Raw genomic sequence first — 27,347 nt, 5'->3', positions numbered from 1 at the left:
GGCTTACAAACTTTGAGTTTTAACGATAAGGACAAAATAAAGAGTAAAGTGAATAGTATCAAAATTGACTTTTTAGTGTAAAAATGTGGTTTTTTGTTAAAGTAAACAATATCGGAAGTTTTTTATTAAAGTTTCTAATTTTAAATCAGCAGCATCGCGCAGACTTTACTTTCCAGTACATACTAGAGGGAGCAAGAGAGAGAATAGTGGGAATCATTCATCACTAAGTCACACGTGTGGAATTTAATTTGCGGACAAATTTTTTTACTGTTTTTAACTTTTTGAAAATAAACGTTAATTTGTTCTCTCAAGAGCTAAAAGACGTTTTATGAGTTGTTATGGCCTGAAGCCGTCCCTTTACCACGCATGGATTCTCCCCAATTCAACGTAAGTCCTCTTTCTTACATACACAAAAAAACAACAAACACGTTTTTGACTTGAAAGAAAGCAGCCCATGTAAAGTAAGATTCATGCCTAACTCTAAGGCAAATACATTATTCTAACAGACTATAAAACCTAGTTTTCCCAACCAACATTTATTCACACCCAACACAATACACTGTCAGCTTGTTTTCCATACCCCCTGAGTCCTCACCATTTGAACTACACTTGCAGCTTTCCTTTTGCTCCTAAATCAAAATCCTGAATCCACAGTTTTTCTTCTTCCTTCTTCAATTGTCTCTTGGTTGATTTAGTTCAATTAAGATGGAGGGTGACGGAATCAGATGCTTGAACAAACTCTTTCGTGCTTTAATTGTGGTGGTAATTTTACTACAATGTGTTGTCAACCCTTCCCTTTCCCTTGGAGTCAATAATATTTCTTCAGCAGGAGTGACGAGGTGCTTTGAGAGGGAAAGAGAAGCACTCCTTGCTTTCAAACTAGGCCTCGTGGATGACTACAATCTCCTCTCCTCGTGGGGAAGAGAAGAACACAAGCAAGATTGTTGCAATTGGGCAGGCATCCACTGCAGCAACCGAACCAACCATGTTACTCAACTTAATCTTGGATGGTATTATTTGCGTGAAGCTTACGCACTTCAACTGAAAGGACAGCTGGAGTCTCTCGATTATTATTTTCAAGGTAAAATGATGAGTCCTAAACTAATTGAGGTGCAGCATTTGAAATATTTGGACCTTTCTTCCGTTAACTTCACTGGGACCCAACTTCCATATTTCATTGGTTCTCTTTCCAATTTAAGACACCTCAATCTCTGGTCTGCTGCTTTTGGTGGTCGATTTCCAAGCCAGGTCGGCAACCTTACACGCTTGCAATATCTTGATCTCAGCTACAATCACTTTGCTAATGTAGAAAACATGAATTCATGGCTGCCTCATCTTTCTGCTTTAACATATTTGGATCTGAGTTACAATAATCTCAGTAATGTTCCTGACTGGCTGGAAGTGGTTAATAAGCTCCCTAAACTTACAAACTTGTCTCTGTCTGATTGCAGTCTTCCTTCTCCTCTAATTCATTCCAGTACTCTTTTTAACAAAAATTCTTCCAGATCTCTTGCTCATGTTGACCTCAATTACAACCAACTCACTTCTTCCATATTTCTTTGGTTGTCCAAATACAATGCCAGCCTTGTTCATCTTGATCTCAGATCCAATCTCAGATCCAATAACTTTGCTAATGTAGAAAATCTGAATTCATGGCTGCCTCATCTTTCTGCTTTAACATATTTGGACCTGAGTTACAATAATCTTAGTAATGTTCCTGACTGGCTGGAAATAGTTAGTAAGCTCCCTAAACTTACAAACTTGACATTGGCTGGATGTGGTCTTCCTTCTCTTGCAATTCATTCCAGTACTCTTTTTAACATAAATTCTTCTAGATCTCTTGCTCATGTTGACCTCAATTCCAACCAACTCACTTCTTCCATATTTCTTTGGTTGTCCAAATACAATGCCAGCCTTGTTCATCTTGACGTCTCTTACAACCAGTTAACTGGCTTATTTCCCGATGTCATTGGAAACATGAGCTCTCTTGCATATCTAGATCTCTCTTCTAACCAATTTGAAGGGGTGATTTCAGAAAGTCATTTCTCGGGTCTCTCCACATTAAGATATTTGTCTCTGTCCTCTACCTCCCTAACTTTACACTTCCATTCTACATGGGTTCCTCCCTTCCAATTGGATTATATAAACTTGGGGTCTTGCAAGATGGGTCCACATTTTCCAAATTGGCTTCGAACTCAGAAAAGTTATTGGAGGCTTGATATTTCTAATGCAGGAATTTCTGACATCCTTCCAAGTTGGTTTTGGGAAAGGCTGTCTCATGCTACTGAAATTGGTTATGCAGATCTCTCCAACAACCAAATTAGAGGAACAATTCCAAACTCGCAAATCAATTTTGTATGTTTCTCTCAGCGACTAAATTTGAGTTGGAACCAATTGGAAGGTGAAGTCCCTCCATTCCTATTGAAAGCCTCGTCATCTCTCTTTCTCTCCCACAATAAGTTTTCAGGGTTGTTTCCAATTAACGCAAGTAATTTAAGATTGCTTGATCTCTCGAGCAACCATTTACATGGAGAACTTCCCGATTACTGGACTCATTTCAAAAATCTTTTAGTTCTTGATTTGAGTGACAACCTTTTTTTGGGGAGAATTCCTGCCACAATGGGCTCTTTATCTTCAATTCAAACATTGAACCTAAACAATAATGGACTTGTGGGAGAATTGCCTTCATCTTTGAAGAACTGTACAAGTCTCGTGGTTTTTGATGTTGGAGAAAATGAATTATCAGGTTTGATACCTGAATGGTTAGGGGTTGGACTTCCAAATTTGACTATTCTTATCCTCCGTTCTAATCACTTCTATGGAAGCATTCCATCACAATTGTGTAATATGGGAAGCATTCAGATTCTAGATTTTTCGATCAATAGCATCTCCGGAAGTATACCCAAATGTCTCAACAATTTGACCAATTTGGCTCTAAGAGGAAGTTCAAGTCTAACCATCACTCACCCAAATTCATTCTTCACTGCTATTGATGGTTATGATGACGAAGCATCCTTGATATGGAATGGAATAATGTCCAAATACAAAAGTACTCTGGGGCTTGTAAAGAGTATCCATCTGTCAAGTAATCGATTAACAGGAGAGATTCCTAGTGAAGTTACTGATCTTGTGGGGTTGATTTCTTTAAACCTATCAAGAAACAACTTAACAGGTCAAATAACTCCAAAAATAGGGAAGTTGCAGTCTTTAGATTTGCTTGATTTGTCAAACAACCAAATACATGGTACAATTCCAACAAGTCTCATTGGAATATCTAGCCTTGGTAAGTTGGACTTGTCCAACAACAACCTGTCTGGAAAAATTCCCATCGGGTCTCAACTACAACCCTATGACGCCTCTGTTTTTGCCGGAAATCCTCTCCTTTGTGGAATTCCACTTGAACATATGTGCTCTCCTAAGGAAACAACCCTGAAGGAGAAACCGGTGGTTGAGAATCAAGATGAAGATAATGATGGGTTTATAACACCTGGATTTTATGTGACTTTGGGGCTTGGATTTGTCATTGGATTCTGGGGAGTTTGTGGGAGTTTGATATTCAACCGGTCATGGAGATACACGTACTTCAAGCTCTTGAATGATTTAAATGATTGGCTTTATGTCAGGGTGACATTGTTCAGGCAACGAAGAATGCTCGATGAATAAACTGTAAGTTTTCTGTGACATAATGAATAATATTACAATTAACATACATGTCTTCTTCTCTTTTAAAATCCCGGCTAACGGCTAATGCCTGTGGTTTACCTGAATTTTTGTAGCTCGTTCATCGTCTTGTTTGGTACTTCATGCTAACCCTTTCGGCTTTCGGTTTGAGGAGGAGCCTGAAGGAGAAGAAGAATGCAATAACTTAAAGTTATGGAAGAAGAGATTTTACAGAATGAAGAGCTCTACTGTTACTTGTAACAATAAGTTGGAATTTCTCCAAATACATTAGAGGTAGATGTATTTGGATCATTGTCGAGTTGTAATTTCACACAAGTATTTATGGTTTTAGTTTCAATTTTTCCCAATTTGTATGAATTAATGGATGAATAAACTGCATTCCAAATTGAAAGCCAGGATTGAAGAGCTGTGTGTAAGAGACTAAAAAAAGCGGCACTAAACGAAGGTATAAAATTTCAAAACTACATTGAACTTGTTATACAAACGTCAAAATAAGTGAGACGACCCTAAACAAATGGTGGAATATGTGTGCTAAAAAGTTAATAACTTAAAAAATAAAATTTCCCACCATTCCTATTAAAACACGTGGTGTACCACTTGTGTTCCTGTCACAACTAAAAATTTCTCCCATTTGTGCAACATCATACAAGCTTGTGATAAACGAACAAGTTTGGCTCATGAAAACAGAGGCAAAATTATTATATTTTTTTTTTATTTATTTGTTGCCCTAACATACAAACAGTTGCCCCCAAATCCAACTCCAGCTAATTGCCCCAACAAAAGAAGAAGATTAAATTATGAAGAAGGGAAAAAAAATAATTATGTTTGGGATTCAAATAAATGAGAATAGGAACTCTTGGTAGCCTGTTAGCATCTGGCCAAAATTGTTCCAGCCTTTGGCCGATAAGAGTTTTGTTCGAGCCGTTTCCACCCTGGATGTACTCCTGTATGCACGAGTGGTAAGATGAGTAACAGGGAATGTAATGCTGAATAAGTGCTATTGAGTTTAATGTCTGTCTCTTGTTGGTGAATAACATACGATTCAGAAGCGGATAAAACAGATACACACTCGGGATTGGTACAATACTAGTGGAATTAAGCTTGTCTGAGTGAGGGAATATCACTAATCAAATAGCTAATGCACAGCCAGCTAAGTGAACAGGGAAAGGGAGCAATATTGATATCAATATCAATTCCTCTCACTGGGTAAAATTATAACGTGACAGAAACAGAACGGCCAACTATGAATAACCAGGAATACGAAAAGAAATTCTAATGAAAAATATTCATCAGCTCATGAAAAAAAAATAAAAAAGATTTTGGAAAACCACACGTAGGAGACAGGGAAAAAGATTATACTTTCCAGCTTTCACTCCACAACTATATACTTTATGGATATCATATAGTAAAGAGGAATGGTGAAAACAATTTCTTTTCGGGTTGCATAGCTAAGTTTCATAGACCCACCGGGATTAGCACTCGCCCTCCACCCTTGGTCTCAAGGAACATGGCATATCGTTAGGTTTAAAAGCTATTTGAAAGGAGAAACATGTAAAGCATTTGCAACCTTACTTACCAAAAGAAAGTAACGAAAATATCTTAGCACAGATTTACTTATGTGACAAGAGTATTGTGTATCAGGAAAAAAACAATGGAAGAAGCTTTCGGAGGGGAACAAAAAAGCAAGAAGAAAGAGAACATACAAGCATATCTTCTCAAATAACCGTTTCCATTAATGGAAAATGGTACAGGCCTCCTTTCCTAACTGAAAGATAAGATCTCTTGCATCCTTTCAGGTCAGTCTGAATTTAACCTCCGAGCAAAATCTTCAACCTCCCTGAACAGCGATTTAAGAAAATATGTCACAGCAGCAAGAACAAGTTGTCTCTAAAAATTGCATATTCACATGCAGAACCATGGTGGAGGATGCAACTTGAAATTCCAGTTTATCAGAAAATAAAATAATACTGACTAGAGAGAAAAAGACCTGCAGAACCAGAAGAGTGGGCAGTCGGAACCATGTTTCACAACAGATGCTTAATGGTGATGACCAGAATGAGAGCTCTTTTTCTTTATAAACATAAACGAATATTTATTTAAAATGTCCAAACAACATCTTTCAAAGCCACCATAAAGAGCTAGCAAAGGCAAAACATTGTCCCCAATGTTTACTCACTTTTATCACAGACCAACTTTTTTACGCAACCTTTTTCATCTTCTTAGCTGGGTGAGGAGTGGATTTGAACATGGGACAGTTTAAAAAAGAAGTGGAGAAATACCACTACATTAATAGCTATTAGTTTTTAAGCAAACTCTGCAACATTGAAAAACATATGACAATTTGAAATTCTTTTGCAGCTATCAAATTTCATCTTCTATTGCATATCTTCAATTTCAGAACTGCATTCATAAAAAATAAAAATAAAAATAAATAAATAAAAAAGCAACGAAGTTGCACCATAATGAGATCCACCATTCTGTTTCCTTAAGCTTTTCATACTAAAGTCATCATTGACAAAGTTATTACCGCTCAGTTCAATTCCGTACTTTTTCTTTCACATGTTGCTCGACGTGACAAAGTTATTACCGCTCAGTCCAAATTAAGATGTCTTGGTCTGTCCTCTGCCTCACTAACTTTAAACTTCCATTCTAAATGGGTTCCCCCTTTCCAATTGGATTCCATATTATTGGGGTCTTGCAAGATGGGCCCACATTTTCCAAATTGGCTTCAAACTCAGACAAGTTATTCAGTCCTTGATATTTCTAATGCAGGAATATCTGATACTCTTCCCAGTTGGTTTTGGGAAAGGCTGTCTCATCATCATGAAATTGGTTTGGTAGATCTCTCCAACAACCAAATTAGGGGAACAATTCCAAACTCGCAAATTGATTTTTTATATTACCCTCGTCTACTAAATTTGAGTTGGAACCAATTGGAAGGTCAAGTCCCTCCATTCCTATTAAAAGCGTCATCTCTTGATCTGTCCCACAATAATTTTTCAGGGTCTTTTTCTTTCTTGTTTCCAATGAAGGCAAGTAATTTAACGTTGCTTGATCTCTCGAGCAACCATTTAGACGGACAACTTCCCGATTGCTGGACTCATTTCAAAAATCTTTTAATTCTTGATTTGAGTGACAACCATTTTTTGGGGAGAATTCCTACCACAATGGGCTCTTTATTTTCTATTCGAACGTTAAACCTAAACAATAATGGATTTGTGGGGGAATTGCCTTCATCCTTGAACAATTGTTCAAGCCTAGTAGTTTTTGATGTTGTAGATAATAATTTATCAGGGCCAATACCTGAATGGTTAGGGTATGGACTTCCAAATTTGACTATCCTTATCCTTCGTTTTAATCACTTCTATGGAAGCATTCCGTTACAAATGTGTAATATGAGAAGCATTCAAATTTTGGATTTATCGATGAACAATATCTCCGGAAGTATACCCAAATGCCTCAACAATTTGACCAATTTGGCTCTAAGAGGAAGTTCAAGTCTAACTATCACTCATACCATTTATGTAAACTCCACTTCTCTCACTAGTTATAGTTATGATGACGAAGCATCCTTGATATGGAAAGGCATGATGTCCAAATACAAAAGCATTCTGGGGCTTGTAAAGAGTATTCATCTGTCAAGTAACCGATTAACGGGAGAGATTCCTTGTGAAATCACTGACCTTGTTGGGTTGGTTTCTTTAAATCTATCAAGAAACAACTTAACAGGTCAAATAACTCCAAATATCGGGAAGTTGCAGTCCTTAGATTTGCTTGATTTGTCAAACAACCAAATACATGGTACAATTCCAACGAGTCTCACTGGAATATCTGGCCTTGGTAAGTTGGACTTGTCCAACAACAACCTGTCTGGAAGGATTCCCATAGGACCTCAGCTTCAAATTTATGAGCCCTCTGTTTTTTGCCGGAAATCCTCTCCTTTGTGGAATTCCACTTCAGACGTGCTCTTCTGAGGAAACAACTCCAGAGGAGCAGCCGGTGGTTGGGAATCAGGATGAAGATAATAATGACGGGTTTATAACTCCGGGATTTTACGTGAGTTTGGGGCTTGGATTTGCTGTTGGATTCTGGGGAGTTTGTGGGAGTTTGATATTCAATAGGTCATGGAGATACACATACTCCAAGCTCTTGAATGGTTTGAATTATTGGCTTAATGTCGGGGTGACATTGTTCAGGCAACGAAGAATGCCCGATGAATAAACTGTAAGTTTTCGGTGACATAATGAATAATATTGCAATTAACATACATGTCTTCTTCTCTTTTAAACTCCCGGCTAACAGCTAACGCCTGTGGTTTACGTGAATTTTTGTAGCTCGTTCATCGTCTTGTTTGGTACTTCATGCTAACCCCTTCAGCTTTCGGTTTGAGGAGCCTGAAGGAGAAGAAGAATGCAATAACTTTTAAGTTATGGGGGAAGAGATTTTACAGAATGAAGAGCTCTACTATTACTTGTAACAATAAGTTGGAATTTCTCCAAATACATTAGAGGTAGATGTATTTGGATCATTGTCGAGTTGTAATTTCACACAAGTATTTATGGTTTTAGTTTCAATTTTTCTCAATTTGTTATGAATTAATGGATGAATAAACTGCATTCCAAATTGAAAGTTAGGATCGAAGAGCTGTGTGTAAGAGATTAAAAAGAATGGCACTAAACAAAGGACATGAATTAAAATTTCAAAACTACATTGAACTTGTTAAACAAATGCCAAAATAAGTGAGACGACCAGTTCGTGTAACCTTGTGACATCCCACATCGCCCAGGGAAGTGATCCTTAAATGTATATTCCCATCCCTACCTAGCATGAGGCCTTTTGGGAGCTCACTGGCTTCGGGTTCCGTAGGAACTCCAAAGTTAAGCGAGAAGGGGGCTAGAGCAATCCCATGATGGGTGACCCACTGGGAAGTTGCTCGTGAGTTCCCAAAAACAAAACCGTGAGGGAATGGTAAGCCCAAAGCGGACAATATCGTGCTACGGTGGTGGAGCGGGCCCAGGAAGTGATCCGCCCCGGGCCGGGATGTGACAATTTGGTATCAGAGCCTATCCCTGGCCGGAAATGTGCCGACGAGGACGTCGGGCCCCTAAGGGGGGTGGATTGTGACATCCCACATCGCCTAGGGAAGTGATCCTTAAATGTATATTCCCATCCCTACCTAGCACGAGGCCTTTTGGGAGCTCACTGGCTTCGGGTTCCGTAGGAACTCCGAAGTTAAGCGAGTAGCGCGCGAGAGCACTCCCAGGATGGGTGACCCACTGGGAAGTTGCTCGTGAGTTCCCAAAAACAAAACCGTGAGGGAATGGTAAGCCCAAAGCGGACAATATCGTGCTACGGTAGTGGAGCGGGCCCGAGAAGTGGTCCGCCCCGGGCCGGGATGTGACAAACCTCATACAAGCTCGTGATAAACGGACAAGTTTGGCTCATAAAAATAGAGGCAGAAGTATTATTTTTTGATTTATTTGTTGCCCTAACATACAAACAGTTGCCCCCAAAATCCAACTCCAGCTAATTACCCCAACAAAAGAAGAAGATTAAATTATGAAGGGAAAGAATAATTATGTTTGGATCCAAATAAATGAGAATAGGAACTCTTGGTAGCCTGTTAGCATCTGGTCAAAATTGTTCCAGCCTTTGGCCGATAAGAGTTTTGTTCGAGCCGTTTCCATTCTGGATGTACTCCTATATGCACGAGTGGTAAGATGAGTAACAGAGAATGTAATGCTGAATAAGTGCTCTTGAGTTTAATGTTTGTCTCTTGTTCTGATCCTTCGGTGAATAACATACGATTCAGAAGAAAGAGATGTTATACAATGTATTCAAACGTTGATCAAACATTCAGGATTGTTACAATACTAGTGGAATTAAGCTTGTCTGAGTGAGGGAATATCACTAGTCAAATAGCTAACGCACAGCCAACTAAGTGAACAGGGAAGGGGGGCAATATTGATATCAATATCAATTCCTTTCACTTGATAAAATTATAACATGACAAACAGAACGGCCAACTATGAATAACCAGGAATACGAAAAGAAAATCTAATGAATAATATTCATCAGCCCATGGAAAAAAAAAGAAGGAGATTATGGAAAACCACACGTAGGAGACAGGGAAGCAGATTATACTTTCCAGCTTTCACTCCACAACTACATACTTTATGGATATCATATAGTAAGGAGGAATGGAGAAAACAATTTCTTTTCGGGTTGAAACTAAAAAATACTGACTAGAGAGAAAAGATTTGCAGAACCAGAAGAGAGGGAGGGTGGAACCATGTTTCACAACAGATGCTTAATGGTGATGACCAGAATGAGAGCTCTTTTTCTTTATAAACATAAACAAATATATATTTAAAATGTCCAAACAACTATTACACAGAAAATCAAAAACCAACATCTTTCAGAGCCACCATAAAGAGCTAGCAAAGGCAAAACATTGTCCCCAATGTTTACTCATTTCTATCACAGACCAACCTTTTTATGCAACTTTTGTCATCTTCTTAGCTGGGTGAGGAGTGGATTTGAACATGGGACAGTTTAAAAAAGAAGTGGAGAAATACCACTACACTAATAGCTATTTAGTTTATAAGCAAACTCTTCAACGTTGAAAAACATATCACAATTTGAAATTCTTTTGCAGGTATCAAATTTCATCTTCTATTGCATATCTTCAATTTCAGAACTGCATTCATAAAAAATAAAAATAAAAATAAATAAATAAAAAAGCAACGAAGTTGCACCATAATGAGATCCACCATTCTGTTTCCTTAAGCTTTTCATACTAAAGTCATCATTGACAAAGTTATTACCGCTCAGTTCAATTTCGTACTTTTTCTTTCACATGTTGCTCGACGTGATATATATATATATTTTTTTTTTCATCCACTAAAATTAAAAAAGATAAGATTATATTGCAAATCATGTAATAACCCAAAATACTTGCAGACAAACCTATCAGTTTTTTCCTTCAATGCGGGATCAATCTCATCATCAATATCACCATCATCAAACCCAATCATATCCTCCACCCTATCATCCTTTAGATCTTGTAGCTTTAATGTCAAACTAGAACTAGGCATAAATTTGTTGAGTTCATCACTGGGGCAAGCAAAGTTAAGATTTCTCGACACCTACAACATTTGGGCGAAAAGAAAAACTAGCTACCTAACAACTCAAGCGGAAATTATAAGTTCAAGACCAAATTAGTGATTCAAACCTCATGGATCTCATTGGCCTCATATAGACACGTGCTTTTCTGCTGATCTTTTCTCCTGCGATTCTTCTTTTTGTTCTTGGAAGTTTTAATCCCTTTGGAATCTGTGAAACATAATTTCCTTACCTCCAATGAGGCCTTCAAAAGGAAATAAAGTAAAAATAGACGACTAAGACACTACACTTCAAATCCCATTTAAAGGAATCTTAAGTACTCCCAAGTACAGTATAATGTGGGCTAATGCAATCCTGAAAAAATTAGTATCAAGTGTGCGTTGTGCAATTTGCTCGTTGGAACTACAAGCTACTTAATGATAAATCCAATTTCTCAATTAACAATAACTATGCAGTCAAGGAATAAGAGAGCAATTACTCAGGTATACCTCCAATTTCTCCATGAATGAATGACAAGAGATCATCAACTGAACGATCATCGTTTTGCTCTTCTTCGAGCTCGGCATTCTGAAAAGCATGGAAGGTTCAATAATGACTACCAATAAGAAGGATATATTATTTAGCATAGTATAAAAGCCAGAAAACGTATTATGTAAATACATTTTGAATTCATGATTCATCAAATACCAAAATCACCTTTAATTTCTCTCTTTCCTGAAGCTCCCTCCTCTTTCTTGCATATAATCGATTCAAAAGCCGGATGCGTGGATCGTCAGTTGAATTTTCAAAGGCTCCAACTTCTCTTCCTGGATGATTTCTTAGTGGTGTTAAAAACAACAAAGAAACACCAAGTTTTTGCTAAGCATACACAGATATCTCAAGCATCGGAGACCTCTGTAAGATCATCAGGGAGATGAAATATTTCACGTATCTCCTCACGTGTTTTCCCTTCAATTATTCGTGCAAGAGCACGACTAGTAAGATCCACCAATGGTTTTAATTGGAGGCTGTCAGCAGCTGTAGTCAACTCACAGAGCAACTTTGTGTTCATTCGGATGTATTTTTCATCAAATAAGCTAAGCAAGAATGATGGCAGTGGACCTGCAAGTGAGGAACAATGTAGAAGAATTGTGGGAAGTCTGTTATACCTTACTGCCACTTGGCCAGATATAATGTATGTTGCTATTCTCCTTGCTAGGTTTATGCACAGTCCTACAAACAAGCATTTTGGTACTGCCAAAAGAGTGCTAAGGTATATCAAGGGCACTTTAGATTATGGCTTGGAGTATGAGAAGGGTAAGAGTGCAATGCTAATCAGATTTTGTGACAATGATTAGGGAGGATATGTTGATGATGGTAAAAGCACTTCTGGTTATGCTTTCTCTTTTGGCATTGGAGTATTTTCATGGGCCTCTATGAAACAAAACTATGTAGCTCTTTCCACAGCAGAGGCAGAGTACATTAGTGTCTCTGAAGCCACTGCACGAGCCATTTGGCTCAGATTCGTACTTGAAGATTTTGGGGAGTTACAAACTGAAGCAACACCATTGCAGTGTGACAACACAACTGCAATTGCCATCACTAAAAATCATGTGTTCCACTAGAAAATGAAGCATATTGACAGGAGATACCATTTCATCAAAGATGCATTGCGAGAAGGGATAGTTAACTTAGTGTACTGTCCAACAAATGAGCAAGTGGCAGATATATTCACTAAGGCTCTAACCAATGATCGGTTCAACTATCTCAGAGACATGCTTGGTGTGAAATCAGTTCAAAACTTAAAGAGGAGTGTTGAATTGTAAGCTGTGAGTTGATAGTATTAGAATAAGTTTTGATTTCAAATGGTGTATCCACTTGTGTCAAAGATTGCCAAGTGTAAAATTCTGTCATATAAAGCCATAAGTGCCATGTGTCTTTTGATCCTAATTATTAGCTAAATGAGTGGCTGTGATCAAGTTCTAGTGAGAGAATGATCCAGCAATTCCCTAACAGTAATATTCCCTCCCCACGACTTGTGTGAGAGAGAGATGTGTGCAAGCATCAATGAAAAAACAAAGTGAATCACTCATCTGTGACTTGCAGAGTGAGAGAGAAGCAATTGCCATTTTCATTTTCTCTGTGTGCATTCTTCCTTCTCTGAATCCATCTAATTGGAATTTCAATTCATACTAACAATGCCCGCACTTCCATCTGCAACCGTAAGCCTCGTCCTTACTTGTCATGGTTGTAGAGGATAGCAAATATTTACCAAGTTGTAACTATAAGATGATTTCTAAAGAGTCAACTGATATAAGTTAGAATTTAGTTCCAAAAACAAAGTCCGTTTTCTTAGATCCTATATGCCCCAAAATTGCTGGATTATACCACTAGTACAAAAAGGGTCATAAACGATAGTTTTTAACTGTCTGTCTGGTACCAATTACTCAAACTTTGATGATAAAAGTCATAAGCACAATTGTGACTGAGATTAATTACCATGAGACCTTATAATATGGAGAAATTTTTCATTGTGACTGAAACACGAACGGTACATGTGCATAGTGAAGGTATAAACACTACTATGTATACTGGACCTGATTTTCATGACACTGAGCTCATTTAAGCATCTTTTTTTCTAAAATATGTATATACACACACACACACACACTGTGTTATGAATCAACAAAAGCAATTAAATGCCTTGAAATTTGCATTTTATATTCTTGGCTGACCGCAAAGTATGCTAATGGGGATATAAAATATTCAACTTTGCCGAAAGATATAAATAATAATGTATATTTACATATTTTGGAAGTGGGCCGTGCCAATCAAGGAGGGTACAATAAATGGAATATACATTGACATATCTTCCATTCAAGAAGTAACATTATCTATTCTAAAATGGGGCTTTTCGATCTAGGTCCAAAAACAAAGGTAGTTTTTTAACTAAGTCCAGTTATCCAATTACATATTTTTATATCAATTTTACCCTTTTAGATAAAAATATTTAAATTCTTTAATTTTTGTATCATTTATTCAGTTTTTAATTTTGAATATTTAAATACTAACTAAAATATTATCTAGTAACCACCTAATGATGTTTACCTACAAAACCGATATAATTTTGTAACTACCTATTGTATAGGAAGAAAAATACTTTATACCAACAAAACAGATGTAATCTACCTACAAAAAAAAAAATAAACTACCTATTGTATAGGAAGAAAAATGCTTTATACCTACAAAATAGATATAATCTACCAACAAAATAAAAATAAACTACCTATTGTATAGGAAGAAAAATGCTGAACCTCCATGGCAGAACATTAGAATAGAAATATGATATAATATACCTCTATTAAAGGAACAAATACTAAACAAAAAAAAAGGAACAAATACTAAGTTTCAGTTTACCTTTATGATACGCACAAAAATATAATAGAGCAAATATAAATGCATGATACTGTATTATTGCTTGCAATTGATACTGTATTGCCGAACGAATATGTAAAAAAATTGTGAAAGCTATGTAAAAACTGAAATTGTCATGAAAGAATTTGGAGGGAGGAACACAAAATATCACCCATGAAATATGATAGAAGAAAGAGGATGATTGAATTTGATTCCATGATCTAACAAAGGAAATTGTTTAGAAGAAGGAAAAAAAAGGAGGGATGAAACGGACTGGGGTGTTTAGAAGAAGGAAAAAAAAGGAGGAATGAAACGGACTGGGGGTTGAGATTTTATTGCTAGAACTAATCCTATAATTAAGGGATTAGTTAAATCACAAATAATCATATAATTAAGAAATTTTGAATATTTACTACAATTTATAAGTCTAAGGGATAAATATGGTACAAATTATAAATAAGCTTACGTGGAATATCAATTATTGGACCTATTTCAATGCAATAGACTAATTATAGTAATGGCTCACAAAATTGGATCTATATCAAATTATCCCTTCTAAAATTGATGAAGGATTTAACTGTAGCTTAGATATAGTCAAATTTTGCCCCTTGATTTTTCTTTATTTACACACTGCTGCCACCAAATCTGTGTTGGGCTGGGGTAATTACTAAAAAGTTTGGAGGGTAATATTGTCCGTAAGTTTGGGTGCACTAGGCCTGATTCGGGCCTATTTTGGGTTGCTGGTTTTGGGCCAAGTGTGAGCTTCGAGAGTGGGTTGTCCAATGTGTTGGGCTGGGTTGCACCGAAAGAGTCGAAATGACTCTTTTACCCGCTTCAATCCGGATCCAACGGACAGTATCTGGAGGCACTTTTGTCATTCTGCATTTAGGGATGGTTGCTGTCGATGTCGTGACGGGAGGGGTTCCAGGTGGACGGAGTGGGATGTGGGTGCGGGATTACAGGGAGAGAAGGTGAGAGGGTGGGTGCGGTCGTGATCGATTTGGGGGGAAGGTTCTGGGAGAGGGACGCGTGTTTGCTGCAGAGAGAGGGGGGTGGTGTGGTTGCGCCGCCGCCGGGGGGGGGGTGTGGGGGTTGAGGTGAAGGCTATAGAGAGAGGTGTAGGGTTGGTTATTTCCACACCAAAAATCGTCATCCTATTTTTCAGTAAGTAGAATTAGTACTAGCTGAACAGAGTTCCTCTCTGCAACTCCTCCTCCATTACTGCATTCGAATTTTCGACAATGGTGAGTAATTCAAACTCTTCTTTTGTTCGATCGTGTTTATTTAATTTAATTTGAATTCTTTCGGATTTTGTTTTTGGTGTATGGGTTATGAATTTCCATGTTTTCGGTACTTTTATGCAGCTGATTGCTTTCCTCGCTTTTTATCCATACCGTTTGGTTCAAAGAATGAAAACACGCATTGACCTGAGAAATCTTAAGAGTTGTTTACAAATTAGTAATTAACTTTGCTGTGTGGATGGCTCTTGATTGTTCCTAATGGTTTTCTCTTGCCTAATAATCAGGTGAACAAAAAGGTTTATTTGGATTTACGTGTTGGTGATGTCATCCGTTTTGGGCTTTGAGTATCTTCTTATCTTAACTCTCACCCTGCAACGTGATTGACGATCTCTTCGATCTCTGTTTCGTTATCTCTTCAATCCCTGCTTTGCTACCTCCGTTGTTCACCCCGCCTTCTCATCTCCGTTGGTATTTTCACCAACCAATGAAGTGCCCGGAGTTTGAACATGAAATGCCCAGGAAACCGCCCAATTCAAGGTAACGTTTCTTTTTTAACTTTTCTGGGTGAAATGTCAATGTGGGTTTGACCTAATTACTGCAATTGATAAATTATTGGTTTTGGTTCATGGTTTACCTTGCGCTGGGTTTTAGTTGATGGGTTTTGCTTGCATTTGGTTTTGGTTGATGGCAGGTATATTTGATCTCTGTTGCACACCTCGCCTTCTCATCGCCGTCACACACCTTACCAGAACTTGAATCAATGGTAACGTATAAATTGTATGGATTTTGCGCCTATTTTAATCTTCGTTAACGAAATTAGCGTTTAAGTTGAATAATTCATACTCTTTTGATATTGGAAATTAGGCTCTGATTTCTCAGTGCCACGCATCTTTGCTGTATAAGATGAGTTTGTGTTATATTACTCAGAAACGGGATTTTTTTTTTCCTCAGTAAGAGAGTGAAAATCCCTAGCCTTAAGTTTTTCAGGTATTTTCGCGGCAATAATAATAATTTGTTTTTGCTTCTTTATATGTGTGTCTGTCTCCAAATATGAGGATCTCTTAATTTGCTTATGTAGCTTTTGTAATTTGTAATATGATGATCTCTTAATTTGCTTTTGCATATCTTCTTTGCTTCCTCTGCTAGCTCTATATGTGATTCTATCTCCAAATAATTATTCCATATTTCCTATTTTTATAGGAACCAAATCATTGAATACACATGGAAAATTAAAAGGATTTTAGTTTTTGGATTGGTTTAAATTTTTTATTGTTATTGGTTGTTTGCTGTCAAATATTTGATGGGAAGTTTGAAATGGAGAACTTGGTTGATTGGGACAGAGAGAATCCGACAGCTGCAGACTCTGATTTACTGGCTTTAAATGGAGAAGTTATTTCTCGGTTCACTTCCGCAACGTAAACCAACTTCTCAGTTCAGTTCTCAGATATGAGGTTTCTCAGCTACCTCTTTTCTGTAATGAAACATTTGAATAGTACTCGCGGGGATATCCAATTACTTAGGTCAGTTTTTGTTTAATTGGGATTCTTAAATTTGATATTAGGGATTTTAATTTGATTGTGTTTTGCATTGCATTGTACACAGTTTCGGGTATCTTTAGCAAAATGGGATCTTTTTTTGGGGATTCTAGAAGTTTAGTTGAACGCTAATATTAAATTTCTAACCCCTGTGGTGCCTCTCTCTATTTGAGTTTGAGTTGGGGATGGTGGACAATGAGCAATTTGGAGATTTATCGCAGTGCAATTTGTCATTTCCACGGACCACCTATAATACTGGCTTACATTTTTCTTCTTTTTTCTTTTTCTATAGTAATATTATTGTTTATTTCCAAGATCTGAGTTTGTCATTCAGAAGAGATGCTTCATTCAGAAAATTGAAATTTCCCAAATCTTTGTTAATAGTTGTATCCCTTGCAGAAGGATTTAATTTTCTTGGATATCTACTTTTGAGCTTTAAGTTTTCCATGTATGCAGCATTACTAGACCAAAAATAGCACAGTGTCGTGGAGTAATTAGGACTGTTTCTGTTCCTTTTTTTATTTTTTATGTTGAATTGACAAGTGATTTTAAAAAATGGATGATTTTTTTACTGGGTTTAGTTTCTGTGTTTGGTTTGAGAGTAAATTCAGAGAGCTAAAAGGCAGTAAAGTTTGAATTTTTATGGTTAATGTTGTTTTGGGTTTGGATTCATTTTTTTTATTGGATATGAGAAATTGAGTGATAGGGAATTCGAACTTTTCTCCCTTTTGAATAGATTATAACTCTTTTCTCATTTTCTGTTTGGTTTCCAAGAAAATCGAGGGAAAAAAGGATAGAAGATTAATGAATTCACTGAATTGAGTGCTTTAAGTCCATTTATGATTGAAGTTATTCCCCTTGCTTTCATTTCTGCTTTTGTTCTTTTGGGCTTCAAGCACGTTGAGGATGGTAAAATCAATTATTTTGATTTTGGAAGTCTACTATGTTTTTCAGCTTTAGCGCTTGGGAGAAGTGAAAATATGATTTCGTGTACTATGTTTTTCATCATGCGCGTACATTACTCTCAATAAGATTCCTTTACATGAAGTTTATTGAGCAGTATAATCTTATTTAAGTTTTAATTGTGCATTTTGATTTGTATCAAGGTGGACTGAATGTTATTTGTTTTGCAGATATTTTGTTCTACGTGTAGAGGGGAACATTGGTGAGCTTATATACTCTCTCATTGTTGCAATCTCTAATGATTTAGTGAATCCTATTATTATAAAGTAATTATATTTTATCAAAACTTAGCGGGTGGGCATAATTCAATATTATATAAATACATAATTATTTCGAAAGAAAAATACTGCGGAGACTCTCTCAAAAGTATGACTCTCTATAATCACTCCGCCACCTCATGTTTTTGACACAATTCATGACAATATTATAAAATATTGTGCAAAATGCATGAGGTAATGGAGAGTCTATGCACTTTGAGAGTATCTTAGCATTTCTCATTTCAAAATTATGTAAGGCAAACTAGAAAAAGCAGTAAATTAGGTGGTAAGTATATTTGGTAAAGAATCAGCTATATCTGATGCATCAAAAAGTCTCATTTTATCAATCATGTTGTCTGATGGAATTATTGCATAGCTAATTGTGCTTCTTGGTCTTAATTTGACTCTAATGAACATGGTTGAACTTTAAGGAAGGTACTGCTTCAAAGTCCTTTAAACTAGGATTTCAATAGCTTGGTAGAATCGAGAAAAAAGAAGTTTGGTGGAAAGCAAATTAGGTAAAGACTAACCCATATATGGTGCATCAAAGGGTCTCCATTTATCAAATTATGCTGTCTACTGGAATTATTGATCTCCGATGGGGACCTTGGACACCACAGCATAAGGACAAAGGGTTTCTAATGGGCCGGAATAGAGGTCATTTATCCTCTTCTTTAACGATTGGAATACCTAGAGATAGCTTTTTGGTTTTTTGTTCTTGTTTTTATCAATAGCAATGCTCCAACGACATTAACAACGTTTTTTTTCTAATATTTTAGTCGCTACATTTATGTATTCTACTATAAGGACTTTTCATTGAAGACAATATTCATTTAGAGACCCGAATATTACCTTGAAGCCCCTAAAAGAGTTCTCAAGAGTGGTGGTGGAGACCCAACAATAGGGTCTCCCATTGGAGATGCTCTTAGTACTTGATGAGTGGAGAAATAATTTTGCTTTTATCGCTGCACATGAATCCCTGCAATGGATGCCTAGAGAGGATTTTACATCAGTATAGGGATCGGGTTCGTTGTTGGATTTTGAGGCGTTTGTGGGACATTGATATTCAATAGGTCATGGAGATATTCAAGTACACTTCAAGTCCTCAAATATTGTAAACGATTGTTGTTTAACAATGCCCTCATCTATACAGATTTTTTGGCTTCATCCCTGCCTGCATCTACCATTCAATTGGAGACGGAGACTGAAAGATTCATGCCAAATGGTAAGGTAAATACATGTAATAAATTCAAGACAAAAAATCACTAAGTCAAGTCAATACATTTCTGTTTGCATTGTGAAAATTTTGATTTTTTGTCATTTATTGTCTCAGTTTGCATGAAAAAGTTGTTCCTTCTAATACCGTGGGATTTTTTATTTTGCATTGTGGAAATTTTGATTTTGTTTCGCTTTTTTCTAGCGATTCCGGCAACTATTTTCATTGAGTGAGGTATTGTCACGCCCCAGACTCGGAATGATGAAAGAATTGATCTTGCACCCAATATGCGAATAAAAATAAAATAAATAAAAAGAAACTGAAACAAGTTTGAAGAATAATTCATTTAAAAATGATATGGAAGAATAAATAGGTTGGAATGAATTTGAAATCGATTTATTAAATATACGAGTCAAATACACAATAAATCAGAGTTTACCAAAATACAATAATCACCATTCGACTTCAAGTATATCTCACAAATCCCTTAATTCTCTAAATTGATTTGCAGCCTTAGATGCTTGGATTTGACTCCCTGATCACTGAGGTGAAAATTATACTGTAATCTGACTTAACTCAAGTTATGAAAATACAGTAAAGAAGGGAAATGGATCCTCTCCGGATCCATTCCCACCTAATCCACCTATTCCGGAATCCGGACCATTCAAATTTGATCCAACGGTTAAAGTTATTATCACTTTTAAAGGAGCCCTATGTTTGTAACCGTTGGATCAAATTTGAACGGTCCGGATCTCGAACTAGGTGGATTAGATAGGAATGGATCCAGAGAGGATCCATTTCCGTAAAGAAGTAAGGCTACAAAGTTCCCTATGCTTTGATTGCTATGATGTTGGATTAATCAGCTAATCAAATGGTAAAGCTTCAAACTTCAGTTTTGCGTCAAATTTATGGAGTTTTATTGATTTGTAGAGATTCCATATAAAGTTTTGATTCAATTCCCTCGAAATTCTAAGGGAAGACGTAAGATATGTGGATGCTTAAAATACATCCAATTGAAAACAGCCCTTATTGTGATTGGTTTCAGAGCAATGATGGGTTTTTTATGATTCAATTGTTTTCTTGTGTGTAATGTGTAGGATTTTGAGGCTTTTCATGGTATTGAGGAAGTTGCAGAGCTCATAAGGGACAAGCATGTTGATAAGAATCTCAGGTTTTGATTTATTTCTCTTTGCTTGCTTGATTATTCTCGTTGTTATGAGTTGTGATTTGAAGCTCTATCTGCTTGATGTCTTTTGAATTAGTCCTCTTGATAAACGAACAGTCACAAGAGAATAAAACACAAGGAACTGTTGTGCTAAAAGACCATAAGTATTGTCTTGATCAAATGACAGTGATGATTCTTCACTAACAGCAATTTAGCATAATTTCTATGCAAATACATTTAAGTCGGTCAATTATTGTGTGTCTTCTAATCTAATAACGCCAAGACTAAATTTGTAAAGACCCCAGTTGCAGCGTAATTATTCGAAATACCGTAAAGTCTTGAGAACTTGCTGTCAGTAACCTTGAAGTATCGCATGGAGTATCGCACGGGGTCCAAGACAAGACAATACAATTCCACTTACATCGTGGAAATTTTGGTTTGCAAGTCCCTATTATCCTCAACTTGTACTTTACTTTGAAGCGTTATTAAGACAAATGACAAACGAAAATGGAGAAGAATCATGTATCTTGTGGGAATCATTCATCCTTCCTCTCATCCTCCAAAACGGCTTTTGACTTTTTGCAATTTGTTTGGAAAATAAATGTGAATTTGTCTCTCAATAGTTGAGACATTTTCCGTGTATTTTAGCCAGGTCCAAATAATGTGAATTACGCATTCTAACTATTTGCAACTTGTTTGGAAAATAAATGTAAATTTATTTTATCAAGATTTGAGACAGTTTCCGCGATTTATAGCTTAGTCCAAATAACGTGTATATATGTTGTTTTCTAATTCCACAAAAAATAAAAAGACTTCTAAAACGTAAACAGAACGAAACAATCAACGCAGAATTGTGTTGATTGTTGCAGGCTTTGTCATTATCTTGGAGAGACGAGTCATCCTCTAATTGCTACACTTACCTACAGAAAAGTACTTGGTCCACTCACACATGTTACATGCTTGACCATTTGAGTCAATAACCTTGAACTATTGCATGGATTTCCACTTGCGTCGTGGAAATTTTGGTTTGTAGGTTGTTCTCAAACTTACTTTTCTTTAAAGCGTGATTAAGACAAATAACAAACAAAAGTGGAGAAGAATCATCTATTTCGTGGGAGTCATTCATCCTTCCTCTTATCCTCCAAAACAACTTTTGACTGTTTGCAACTTTTTCGGAAAAAAAATGTTGTTGAAAATACTAGTGGGTAATGAATGCCCACAGTATTGAATACCTGCCAAAGGGTTGAAAACATTGCCAAAGGGTTGAAAACCTTGGCAGAATATTGATATGCGGAGATCATTTGTCAAAGATGTGTGCTTGGAGTTGCTCTATAAATAGAGCACTCCGCATGTAGAGAGAGAGCAGAAAAAGAAAGAGAGGAAGAGGAGAAAAGAGAATACATAGAGTTATCTTTGTACTCCTATTATTCCAAATTATAATGAAAGCATCACTGCTGACCGAGGACGTACTCCAGTCACCCTGACTGTAGAGGAACCTCGTAAATTTTGTGTTTTGTTTTATTTATTCCACTGTACACACATCGTCGATTTTACAACACGTTATCAGCACGAAAAGCTCTTATGTCAGTGGAAAGCACAACGCCATAAATCCGATGAAGCACTATTCACCTCTCACCTCCGTCATCTAAAATCTCACAGAATAAAAGGTATGTCCATTTTTCGTCTCTCCCACTGCGCCAGAAGCGCCCCACCGAATTCCGGTGAGAATTGAAATTTACGACCTGAAGTCGTCACGAGATGAGAAAACTCGTACTTGACAACTGGTTTCCAGAGATCCAGAAGAATCTCATCAGACTTGGAAACCCAGATCACGTTGTTTTCAACGAATCTTGAGAACTCCCATGAATACTTGGTTGTTTGAGATGGTGATGGCAAGAATGAATCCACACAGGCCTCCCTCTCGTGTGCCTCTGTCAACCCCACTGTCATCTATGTCTCTGTAGGGAAGTTCTTGCTTAACGATGACATGTTCCTTGGGTCATGCAAGAACAACGCCAGTCTCTTGTAGCCTTTTTGGATTGAATTGAATTTGGGCAACTTCCATAACTACCCAGCTGGCCCTGCGTTTTGAGACTAGCAGAGACAGAGAAAGAAGAAAAAAGGGATGTTGACTGCAACATAAGAAAAATATATATATAAAAAATGATTTGAATAGTGCATGACACCATTTAGTCAAAATCATTTAAATGGTTTCTGTTGGTGCATGGCACCATGCTACAGAAATAAGAAAAGTAAAGTTTGAATAAGTACTGACAAAAGAAAGAAAAATAATAAATAAAAGGAGATATGATACTTCTTGTTATTTATGTGAATTGGTGTTGGTTTAAAACCCTTTCACAAGTTCTATTTCCTTTAAAGCAATTTATTTATCATGGACGGTTTTACCGCCTACTGCTTTAAGTTTTGATTTATGTGAATGGTGCTGAATTAAAGCCCTTGTCACAAGCTTTATTTACTTAAATGCAATTTATTCATTATGGCTGGAATTACCGCCTATTGCTTTAATTTATTTATTGTACTTCTTTTTGTTACGATGAGTACATACTGGACTCGAAGTTCCTTGATCAGATCAGAACCTGCAGTTTCTTGATCCTCATCAAATAAAAATGATTGGACCTGAAGTTCCATCAAACAAAAAGATCGGGCATAAAGTCCCTTGATCCTCAAGATTAGGACATAAAGTTCCTTGATAAGTATCTTAAGTTTGAAGTGCCACAGTGCCTCAACTTAATTGCAATAAAAGCCATAAGAGTCTCGGTCTGTAAGACTATTAAATAAGGACCAGAAGTTCCTTATGTCCATACTCAAAAATGGTTTAGCAGAAGCATTTATTAAGCGGATGAAATAGATTACCCGCGCTCTGCTCACGAAAATAAAATTGCCCGTTTTTACATGGGTACATGTCATTTTACATGATGCATTATTGATTTGGTTAAGACCTGTTGACAACCATCAATACTTCTCAGTACAACTCGTGTTTGGGAACCAGCCAAACATTATATATTTACGAGTTTTTGGTTATCTATGTGCCTATTGCACTGCCACAATATACTGAAATGAAGCATCATTGCGGATTAGGCATTGATGTTAAACATCATCTATCATTCAATATTTAAAACCCTTGATTGGGGATACATTTACCGCGTGGTTTGCGGACTGTCATTTTGATAAGACAGTTTTCCTGCCGTTAGGGGGAGAAAATAACTTTGTTTCAGAAGAACGATGAGCAAATATCATTCCAGAAGAATGATGAGAAAAAACCGTTCCAGAAGAACGAAGAGAATTTGTCGTATTTTGATTCATGAAGCAATTAATATACAAACAAAGTGAGAATAATTGAATGATGCAACAATATGCAAATCAAATGCTAGATGCATTTAATGATGCAACGAAAGTGATAAAATCACATATACTTGCTGCAAGTGTGCCTACAAGAATTAATGTCCGTATTGAACAAAATAATATGGCAGCAAATGATTTATCTGTTGCACGCCTGAAGCGTGGCAGATCCTCAGACTCAAAAGGTTCAGTCATTCGAAAGAAGAAGAATATGGCACTACTGAACTATTGCATAACTGTCACATAACAGTTGCCGCAAGGATACTTGTCCCGAAAAGGTTAATCCGCGGATATGGGAATATTGATGTCTCATGCATGAAGCATGACAGACGTATAAGTTCCAATGACTTAACTCCCGAAGTGGAGATTAAAATCCAAGCTCTATAACGCTCAAAAGGAGGTTATGATCCGTATTCTCTAAATTATAACTATCCTGGAAGAGATAGTATAATGCCCTTGAAGAGGCAATGGATATCCCAAAAGAAATGAAAAGTTTTTATGCATGCGCATGCACATGAGAATATGGGATCAAAGATTGATAATAACCAATGGTAATTTTGGTTTTTATAAGTAGCTACTAAATTCATCAATGAGCTGTGGTGATATTGAGTCCCGTTCTTTTTCCATCAACAAAATTATGGGCAAAAAATGGAGAAAGGCAATTCCATTACAATTTTGTAAGAACGTGGAAAAATAGACTTATATACTTGGATACAATACAAATAGCCAAAAGATGTTGAACCTAGAAGGTTACATATGGGCATTTGTAATACCATGAAATACATTCACATGATATGACACAAGGTTGTAAAGGAGTTCATATGAATGGAGAATTATATATGAAGGGTTATGAGTCGCCCACATCATATCTCCATGAGTAAATCCCTCAAATATACATGGAAGCAAATTGCTCTGTATAAATTCTAAAGGAAAATGTGTCATGAAGTGTAGAAAATCCCTGAAGGATTTAAGTTGCTTGAAGTAAGCCCCGGAAAGGTAAAGCATAAAATATGTACTCAATACCAATGGATGGTATAAATTGCCTTAGTGAGTATTTTCATTATGGTATTGTTGCAACATACTAAAATCTCTTGTAAGAGTTGATAATATTAAATTGGGACTCCTGAAGAGTCAAGAAAGATTATAAAGTGTTGAGAGAAATATTGTCTCGAACTGCAGAATCGAACAATATGCCAACACGAATCTTATCCACGATGTTTATGACATTAAAGAATCGTATGGATTGAAGATTATGAGTTGAATACTCAAATGATTTAGACACTAAGAATAATCATTTATCTTCGCAAGTGTAAAGATAAATTGATATTTGGTCCAGAAGTACCATATCTTAGTGAAATATATGCTTTATTGTATTTAACACAATACACTGAATGAAATAAAGCTTATCTATTAATATCTCCGAGAAATTACATACACATGAGTTAAAACAAACAAACAGAAGGGAACCTTCACAAAGGTTACTCATGTGAAGCCTCAGTACTCGGAAGTACCCCAGAAGGGGAAGACACCAGAAGTTGATTATTTGGAGTCTCAACACCTGGTGGAACTCCAGACAGCTAAGACAATGGATGTCTTTGGAATAAAGACTCGAACCCCCGATTGTCATTTTGAGTCCGACCTTCGGATTCTAGTAGCTGGTCGAGCTTTCTTTTCATGCTCGTAGAGTAATTATTTGCAAGCATGTGTAACATTCTATTCTCATGCTTGAGCCCTCTAATCTCTTGTCTAAGACTTGCCACCTCAGCCATTAATGATTCAACTTGGTGAGTTCGAGCAAGTAGACGCTGGCCCATATTGGATACAGAGCCCGCACATTGAACACTGAGAGCCAATGAGTCTTGAACGGCCGCCTCATCAGACCGGTTTGAAAGGATTCTATTGTCCTTTGGAGTGAGAAGATTCCTGGCTACCACTGTAGCAGTTATGTTATTCTGCATCACAGAGTCCCCAACCGTAAGAGGACCATTAGAAGTTGAGAAGGACGGGCGCCATACGTTATCCTGACGCTGCTCGTCTGTATCAATCCTGAGACTCAAATCTAAACAAATGTTAGATGGGCAAGCCATTTTCAGAAATGATGAAGGAAGTCAGATAAAATCTCAGAAGTGCAAGAAAGGGAAATTTTTGCAGGCAACAACTTTCTGAGTGTTTCTCAACAAAATTGATCTCTCTATAATAGAAGGGGCAACAGGACCACTTATTCAAAAATCAAAGAGACACCAATTTTCGAATTTCAAAAGCTGGATTTCCCTGCATGACGTCTGTCAACATCTCTCAGACGCAATCTCAGCTCTTGGATATCACGTGCAACTTTGTCAAAGATTTCTGATAAAGTTGAAAACGCGTGAATCTTACTGTTCTAATTACACCACAGTTGCTGACAAGAGTAAAGGCACAGCTTTACTACCTGCTATTGGAAAATCAATATATATGTCAACCTTTGTCCTCCATGGCAAGGCAGAACTGAAAAATATCTAACTCTTCCTCATCTCCGAGAATGCATCTTTCACAAAGTATCTCGAAATACTCAGTTTTCTTCCTCTCTGAGAATACCTCTACAAACAAGTCACACCAGAGCAAGAGTATCTCATATCATCAGGGACGAGAGCAAGAGTATCTCATATCATGCAATCTCCCTGTCCTTTCCTTTGTCCTTGTTCTTACCTGCCAAGACAAGGATAAAGAAAGCAATATGTCGGAACCTCCACTCAAACTTGCGCTGCCACCAAGAAGTGATGGTCCATTCAAATACAAGGTTTGCATTCCACTCTTGTATCAGATGACAAATACTACAAGAGAAGATGCCAAACCTGCATAAGGAAAATACCACTTCTGCAAGGGGAGCAACTAAGGCAAGTGAAAATGATACATTGAAGCATGTGGAGACAAGCACAACAAACACATTTCAGTTCATCCCCGACAAAGTCTAAGATCATTTGTCACATGAAGCTCCTCATGATCCAATTTCATTCAAGATCAAGTGTAGACGGCCTTTGAAGAAATCACAAGTCCGATTCAAGATCAAGTGTCCACCACCCTTGAATAAAATTCAGCTCCAGATAAAATAGGTAAATTCAGACCTTTGGAGGAAGTCTAGCAGAAAGGCCCTCCAACCCAGTTCAAGAACAAGTCTGTGGAAAGTTAACAACAAGTGAAACACCTCATTCGGCAACTATCACCGCTAAAAGACTAAAGCAGCAGGATCAATGATCAGCCTAAAGAATTTGAAATCAGGGGGAGATACTCATCAAGGGGGAGCATCCAAAAATAGATCAAGATTTTAACGAGGCAACTAATGTTGATATGTGGGCATCCAAGGGGGAGTGTTGAAAATACTAGTGGGTAATGAATGCCCACAGTATTGAATACCTGCCAAAGGGTTGAAAACAT

General features: G+C 37.0%; 2 protein-coding genes and 1 long non-coding RNA gene across 5 annotated transcripts in view; 2 read left to right on the top strand and 1 right to left on the bottom strand.

Moving 5' to 3' along the window:
* The first annotated feature begins 535 nt into the window (after window positions 1-535).
* The window catches only part of LOC103957392 (receptor-like protein EIX2), a 31,189-nt gene continuing 4,377 nt past the window's right edge, over window positions 536-27,347 (top strand). For 2 of the 3 annotated variants that reach the window (XM_048566159.1, XM_048566158.1), the window contains exon 1: window positions 536-1,920. In XM_048566159.1, the coding sequence (XP_048422116.1) occupies window positions 706-1,920 (1,215 nt within the window). In that variant the 5' untranslated portion in view covers window positions 536-705. Of the gene's footprint in view, window positions 3,667-3,776; window positions 4,077-27,347 lie in introns of those variants that run through there. The other variant, XM_009369546.3, reaches the window with a different exon arrangement.
* LOC103957390 lies at window positions 3,534-5,802 on the bottom strand. Its single transcript, XR_007251507.1, has 3 exons — window positions 5,385-5,802; window positions 3,763-3,839; window positions 3,534-3,675 (listed from the first exon to the last, which is right to left on the bottom strand). It is a non-coding gene; the product is annotated as an uncharacterized LOC103957390 (long non-coding RNA).
* Window positions 6,354-8,310, top strand: LOC125469137 (receptor-like protein EIX1). Its single transcript, XM_048566163.1, has 2 exons — window positions 6,354-7,905; window positions 8,016-8,310. The coding sequence occupies exon 1, from the start codon at window positions 6,384-6,386 to the stop codon at window positions 7,653-7,655; it is 1,272 nt and encodes a 423-aa protein (XP_048422120.1). The 5' UTR covers window positions 6,354-6,383; the 3' UTR covers window positions 7,656-7,905; window positions 8,016-8,310.

Source organism: the organism of the source record quoted next, unplaced genomic scaffold, assembly GCF_019419815.1.
Source record: "Pyrus x bretschneideri cultivar Hongxiangsu unplaced genomic scaffold, Pyrus_bretschneideri_v1 Contig40, whole genome shotgun sequence".
Classification (NCBI taxonomy): domain Eukaryota; kingdom Viridiplantae; phylum Streptophyta; class Magnoliopsida; order Rosales; family Rosaceae; genus Pyrus; species Pyrus x bretschneideri.
This window is presented reverse-complemented; position numbering and strand designations above follow the sequence as displayed.

Coding starts and splice junctions, on each gene's coding strand:
- LOC125469137 (XM_048566163.1), top strand. CDS start 6,384: ATGGGCCCACATTTTCCAAATTGGCTTCAAACTCAGACAAGTTATTCA.